Source organism: Corylus avellana, chromosome ca1 (assembly GCF_901000735.1).
Source record: "Corylus avellana chromosome ca1, CavTom2PMs-1.0".
Taxonomy (NCBI): Eukaryota; Viridiplantae; Streptophyta; class Magnoliopsida; order Fagales; family Betulaceae; genus Corylus; species Corylus avellana.
Genome location: NC_081541.1, coordinates 42,145,890 through 42,153,440, shown reverse-complemented (window position 1 = coordinate 42,153,440; position 7,551 = coordinate 42,145,890). Strand labels below are relative to the sequence as shown.

Sequence of the window (7,551 nt, the reverse complement as noted above, 5' to 3'; positions counted from 1 at the left end):
TAATAGAGTGTAATCAGGAGAGGTATGAAAGAGAAATTATAAGGAGATTGATTTTGGAGAGTGGGTGAGGGCATACAATTTATGTGGTAACAAGTTGTTTGAAAGGCGTCATCCCAATAATCAAGAGGAACATGAGCATGAGAGAGTAAAGCTAATCCTGTTTCGACTATACGATGATGTTTGCGCTCCACGTCTATATTTTGTTGGTGAGTGTGAGGGCATAAAAGAAGATGAGACATGCCCATGTTTTGAAGAATCACGTGTAGAAGACTGTGAAAAAGAAAGTTGTTTGCTTTTTGACGAATCACACGTAGGACAAGTCAAAGGCACATTATTTTTGTGAAATGTAAATGAAATTGTGAGAGAACTCTAGAACAAATATTAAACGTTGGGTGCCTGTTGTGTAAATTTATTTAACTCGCAAGTGCACGAATCGTTTGTAATATAATGTTTTGCAAGTGCGAGGTCGAACCCACAAAAAATTGTGTTTTTGAAGAACAAATTTATATTTAAATTAATTAAATCCTAACCTAGTTCCAAAAGGGTTTTAAAAACTAAAAGACAACATAAACTAAATAAAGTACAACAAAAGATAAAGGTACTTAAGATGCGGAATCCACACTCACCCAATCATAACAACATACTTTATATTCATCAATATTAATCAGAAGTTCTCACAAATTAAATTTTATGTATGTTTTACTATGCTTTAAAAAATTAATCAAAACCATCACATATATCTATTCATTGCACAAATCACAATTGGAATCCAAATTTAATTGAAACACCAAATGTATCCGAAGAACAAATCACAAGGGATGTCCAATTTTTAGGCATATAAAACCAAGCAATCAATTATGTAAAATTATCCTAAATCATTAAGTATATCCTTGAATCACAACAAGATATCCAATAATCATGCCACATATTAAAAAGAAGTAAAACAATTGAAATAATAAACCCAATAAAATGGGAATAATAAAGACTTACATAAAAGTAATGTTGTTCTTCATTGGTGAGGGTTCATCCCCAACCTTAGTTGGGAATTAGCTCCACATAAAAATAAAACCTAAACGAAAAAAAAAAAAAAAAAAAAAACTAAACTACAGAGAAAAGCTGTGGATTTTAGTCTCCAAACTTGTTTTTGGTTCTTGAAGGCTTAAAGATATATTTATAGGGCTTAGTAGAGTCCTGGAAGCCCTAGTAATCCTAGGAGATTTGGAGGTCTATCTCCCAGTCAAATTAGGAAGCAATCCCAGTACAAATCAGAATAAGATTTGTCCAAATTTGCGTTCTTTTATTACGGGACGATTTTGTCATAGTAAATGTCTGAATTAAGAAAATTATATTTCACAATAAATTGTAGTATTTTGAGTTAGCTTTTCAATGTCGCTAGTTTCACCTTAATCCGATATTTGAGAGGAATGTTATGGTCAAAATACTAAGACATGTGCAGAATCTGAAATTTAATCCAATCCGATTTTCACTCAAATTAGACAAATTTCGATTTAATCATTTCCTTGATTTGATTAAACTTAACCACATTATCTAAGTCTTCTCAAAGTTTGCTTTCTTCCAAACTTTGCATTTTTCCCTTTAAAGTTGCAGTTTCTCTTCAACAACTTACAAAATATTAAAAATACAAAACTAAAATAAAACATTAGATAACGACTCAGTTAAAGGATTAACTAATGTAAATTGAGGGGTCTAAATATACAATATTTGACACTCATCAGTGCCCAAGTCTGGAATGCTAGTTGAAAAGAGAAGTTCTCTCCCCAACAAAGGCTGATGCGTGACCAGGTGATGAAGACATGGTGCTGGACTGAACTGGACGAAATTTGCTGACGAAGAAGGGAAGAGGAGGAGATGGGACTGAGAGAGACTGTAGAGGGGAGCTTGTACAACCCGTTTTCATTCAGCCCTTGAAGAAGAATCTCTGATCCCTATTCCTTTACAAAGAAATATCAAGAATGAAATTGCATGTAAGTGTTGGTGTCAAGAGTAAATTTATGAACTAAAAAATGGTTTTTAGTAATGGAAGGAACATGAAGAACATTTATTAAATAAAAGGATGCAGTGGGTGAAGAAAAATGAGTGTCACCAATATGTTCAATAAATAAACCTGATCCATTACCCATTTGCACTCTATCAGGGCCGGTGTAGTGGTCTGTACAGATTTTGAAATTTGCAAGGCCTGATGTCAAGTGATGAGTTGCTTTAGAATCAGGGTACCAATTGAGATCAGAACTGGAGCATGGTGTGGAAAAGTAGGCTTGTACTGGAGAGATGGGCTCCCTTGTCTCCACGTTTTCATATCTCTGGTAGTAAGTAGTTGCAACATGACCCAATTTGTTGCATATTTGACATAGTGGCCGATTGGAGGAGGAGATGGGACTGCGATGCTCCACAAGTTGCAAAATAGGTACCACGCCCCCTGCCTCGTGATGGTCTGTATGAAGGTCCAAAAAAGTATCCATGGCCAGCTGCTTGTGGGCCACGATATCCTTTGCCACCACGGTTGGCAAATGGCCTAGATGTAGAAGAGTTTGCACCTGCTGTGGAGAGATCAAGAGCTGGCTGATGTTGTTCAAGTCGTAACTCATCGGTGAGGAGATGACCATAAATTTCCTCAATTGACAGAGGCTCCATTCGGGTGGTCACAGATGTGACAAAGGGGTCATATTCGGAGCCAAGACTAGCAAGCAAAAAACCTTGTTTCTCAAGGTCATTCGCGTACGGGTTGATCCACTGCAGCTAAAGCATCAACAAGAGTCAGAAACTTGTGATAAAAATCAGTAATGGAGGCATTACCTTTCCTGAGAGTGGATAGCCGAAAACGCACTTGGAGGATACGTGCTTTGGAGTGAGACGTAAATCCAAAGTAGTCCAGGCTTGCCTAGATGTAGTGCATCTGGTGACATGGGAAAGCATTTTCTCTGAGAGAGTCGAATTGATGGCTCCAAGGATGAGCTGATCTTGCATCGTCCAGTGCAAGTATGCTAGATTCGGTTGGGTGGAGGATACACGATCTTTGACCGTAGTGATGAATTGAGTTGGGCATGGGAAAGAGCCATCAACGTAACCAAATACATTTCCTCCATGAACGATTTGAGGCAGCAGCCAAGTTGGGTAGTTTTCTTGGGTAAGTTTCACAGGTTTGAAGTTGGTGAAGGTGACAAGGGGTGGGAGTTGATAGTGAGTGGAGGTAACTGAAGGAGGAGCAGCCATGAGAGTGGAAGTTAGTCACTAAGGCTTTGATCCATGTAAAATTTCAAAGTATAATATTTTCTGCCTTGCTTATCTTAAACATATGCTGCATGTATTTATAGAGAGTACAATTACAATTTGAGTTATACATTAACTCCTCTAAATATATTTGAATTACAAAGAATAATATTATCTACGCTATACATTTGAAAGCTTGTAATCCTTATCATTATCCTTTACAAAACATGACCCCTCCTTTCATTACTTTTTGCTGTGAAAATATTGAATAGCCCATGATTTTTTAGCTTGTTGGTCATTTCAATAATATGTGATGACTTCTCTTATACCCAAGTAAAAAAAAAAAAAAAAATTGTTAAATACCACTTATTTAAAAAACTAAAGCTAGTAGATGAAAAGAAAGAGAGAGCAAAACATATTGCCTTGACATACAAATTGAGCATCATGTTTGAAAACCAATATTTTCGTTAATATACAACTTTAGCAATTTAGAAACTTGACGTTGTTCATAGTCTCATGAATGAAATATGAGTAATGCTAGAAGTTATTTCTTATATTTCTCTTATGTCACTTTAAAAATGATGTGACGTTTAAAATTACATTTTGACTTGTAATTAATCATTATTAAATTTTGATCAAATTATGATTTTAAAAGTTGAGTAACACGGGAATGACTTTTAGAATTATATATATATAAAAAAAAAAAATACCCCCATAATATTAGAGATGCAACGTGAAAATGATATGGGATCTGCATTAATTTCACTTGCACATGCGATCGGAAGCCAAATATTTTGAACCCCACAATCAAACAAGCACACATTTTTTATTTTATTTTATGTTGTGAATAAGCAAAACAGAAGGCACACAAAAGTCAATGCTAGCCGCAACATACGTATACAGTATTATATGAAAAAAAAAAAAAAAAAACAATTACAATTACAATCTCCCACCACCGACAAGCGTGCCTCATATCTGACGTGGGAAGTGAGAACCTGGTCAACACCCATGCAGCCATGCTCCTATCTGGCGCGTGTATCACACGCCCATGCACATTTCCCATATCTACGACGTTCCTGCATCTCGTAATTTCGCGCCAGCAGCCAAAAAGTCCACCCCCCCTCTCTCTCTCTCTTTGGTAATACATTGAAAGTGTACCGAGAAGCAAACATTAGAGCCTATGCACAAACAGCACAATATATATTACAACTCGACTTCATCGTCATCAGCTTATAAATAGAGGATCCCATGAAAAGTTGAAGAGGCACTTCATTTCACAAACAAGTGAGAGAGAATTCAAGGTGAGGGAAAGAGCTCAATGGCTTCGCTTTCTAGAGCAATAACACTCACAAAAATGTGTGTCTCCCATGTGCCTCAACGCTATGTTCTCCCTCCCTCTCACCGCCCAAACACTTTTCCCCCCCTTATGAACCACCGCCTTCCTATCATAGATCTTTCCTCTTTACTGAATCCTTCTCTTAGATCTCAGACGATGGATGAGATTCGCATTGCTAGCAAGGAAATGGGATTCTTTCAGGTACGTATAATATCCCTGATTAGATTCTAGAGACACCGTGCAAACAAGTCGGGTAAAGTCACTATACTTTACATGCGACTTCAATGCATGAGTGCATTATAATGTTTATGACTAATTATGTTGCCCTTCTTGGTGTTAATGCATTTAATTAACTTCATGTAAAAAATTATGATTTCAGGTGATCAATCATGGGGTTCCTCCTTCAGTCGTGAAAGGTGCCCTAGATGCTGCGGTGGAGTTTTTTAACTTGTCCATGGAGGAAAAAATGGTTCATGCATCTGATAATGTTCATGAGCCAGTCAGATATGGGACGAGCATGAATCATGTTAAGGATGAGTTTCAGTTCTGGAGGGACTTCATAAAACATTACTCCCATCCACTTTCAAGTTGGATTCATCTCTGGCCATCGAATCCTCCAAGTTACAAGTAAGTAACCCCTAGCAATATTCTTTTAAAACCTAAAGATTTATGCTATTATTTTGACTTAAAAGCTTTTATTGAAATCCTTAAATTGGATAGATCAAAATTCTTTGAGATTGTAGGGTTTTTCTGTCCAAGTGCTGGTACTATATCTTAGAAACTCAGTGAAATAGACATATTTGTGACACCAAGACATGTCTATTTCACTGAGTCTCTAAGATATAAACTTAGTACGTAGTTTTTTGTGGGTCCTAGTATACAAACAAATTATGCCACGAACAAATTATTATTAAAACCATGCTTTTCAATTTGATAGAAAAAAGATGGGAAGCTATACAAAGGCGATGCAAGTTCTACAAAAACAACTAATGGAAGTTGTCCTGGAAAGCTTAGGGCTAAACCCTAATTACTTGCAAGATGAAGTGGAAAGCGGCTCGCAAGTTCTGGCCATAAACTGCTATCCGGCATGCCCCGAACCGGAGCTCACGTTAGGCATGCCGCCGCACTCAGACTTTGGCTTCCTGACCGTTTTACTGCAAAGCTGCCCTGGCCTGCAAGTCCTGGATCACAATCACAACTGGCTCTCAGTTCCTGTTGTTGAAGATGCTCTTATAGTTCAGTTGGGCGACCAATTGGAAGTAATGAGCAACGGCCAATACAAGAGTGTTGTTCATCGAGTGACAGTTAGTTCAGAGAAGAAAAGGTTTTCAATTGCAAGTCTTCACAGTTTGGCATTGGACAAGAAAATAGGGCCTGCGGAGAAGCTGGTGGACCAAGAGCATCCAGCTGCCTACGAGGAATTTAGCTTCAAAGATTTTCTGGATTACATCTCAAACAATGATATCACGACGGGTAAAAGGTTCATTGATAGCCTGAAGAAGAAGAATCATCCATGAAAAATGTGGAAGTAGGGATTAAGGCCTATCCTAGCTATAGCTATGTTCCTCTCAATTTCTCTCTTCATCTTCTTCGTTTAGCGTATTATGTATTATCAAGTAGTTTTTGTTTTAATTAGTCAGTTTGGGGTCCATGCTGATCCATAGGCATGTTTAGCTAATGACTGATTATATTATCACCAATAAAAATTGTGTTTGAAAATACAATATTGATGTCTTTTATTTTTATGCATTTTATTTGAATCGATTTAAATTAAACTCTGGGGCTTTTTTCTTTGCTTTTTTTTTTTCTTTTTCTTTTTCTCTTTTTTTTTAAGGTCTATATTATTTACGAAGTAACTCCCTTTCATCCCTTTAAACCCCACATTAATTTAGAAATCCTAGTGTCATAGTTAGAAACTACCAAAAAAAAAAAGAAAGAAAGTGATTTCCACCTACAAATTAACAAAAGTCCTAACATGATAAATGTAATTGTTATAATATTGATTAACTAACGGCCCTTTTATATTAATTCAATTTTTTAAAATAAATGGTGATTTAATTAACGACACATAACAGTAATAATCAAGATTTCTTGAATCTTCCCAAAAGGCACTTGCCAAAACCTGTGCAAAAGAGGTGGGGGATCGTGGAAGTTTGCATTGCCTACTTGAAGAGAGACGACAAAAGTAGCTAAAAATGTCATCCGACCACATAATTAAATTAACATTATATGTTTAAAAAGTAATTATATTTAGTAGACTCTTAATTGTGATGATTTAGTAGTGATCGAAAATCAATCTTTAGATTAGTAAATGTTTGAAAAATAAAAATCAATGGTTGATATTTACTGACATATCATCATAGTTGTATGACAGTCGTATGAGAGTCTACTAAATATATATCATTTTTCATGTTTAAGTGAGAATATTTTGAATTATTTAATTAAAATATCACTTGCACAATATTCTCCTTAAACCACTTTAAGGTTGCCCGCGCATTCGTCCTAGGTTCAATTTTAAACCACTTTAAGGTTGCCCGCGTATTCGTCCTAGGTTCAATTTTAAACCACTTTAAGGTTGCCCGCGCATTCGTCCTAGGTTCAATTTTAGTTTGAATTGAATTTATTGAAGTTCGGAGACGTATTCTTTATGTCTAGTTATGAGATACGTGTCGTAATTTCAATAAATTCAATTTCAAACGGAAACCGAAACAAGCCAAACTCATCCGACATAACTTTATAATTATTCAACGTGTTCAATTATAAGAGGACATCCTCACCTTAAAACGTGATAGAGAGTGTTTATTTTATAGTCAAAATTTAAAATTTGTGTACTAAAGGTATAAATTAAATGATGTCAATATTGGTACATCTTTTAATTCTACTTTTTCACTAATTTATTACACATATTTCACATCGATTAACATAACATATTTTAAGAGACTTTCTATATTAGTTATTTTAAAACACATCACGTTAACTAATATAAA

At 35.8% G+C, this 7,551-nt stretch overlaps 1 protein-coding gene across 1 annotated transcript; it reads left to right on the top strand.

Moving 5' to 3' along the window:
• Positions 1 to 3,102: 3,102 nt before the first annotated feature.
• Positions 3,103 to 6,254, top strand: LOC132172614 (2-oxoglutarate-dependent dioxygenase 21, chloroplastic). Its single transcript, XM_059584150.1, has 4 exons — positions 3,103 to 3,208; positions 4,518 to 4,765; positions 4,944 to 5,191; positions 5,502 to 6,254. Exons 1-4 carry the CDS (start codon positions 3,103 to 3,105, stop codon positions 6,079 to 6,081), a joined length of 1,182 nt encoding a protein of 393 aa, XP_059440133.1. The 3' UTR covers positions 6,082 to 6,254.
• The last annotated feature ends 1,297 nt before the right edge of the window (positions 6,255 to 7,551 follow it).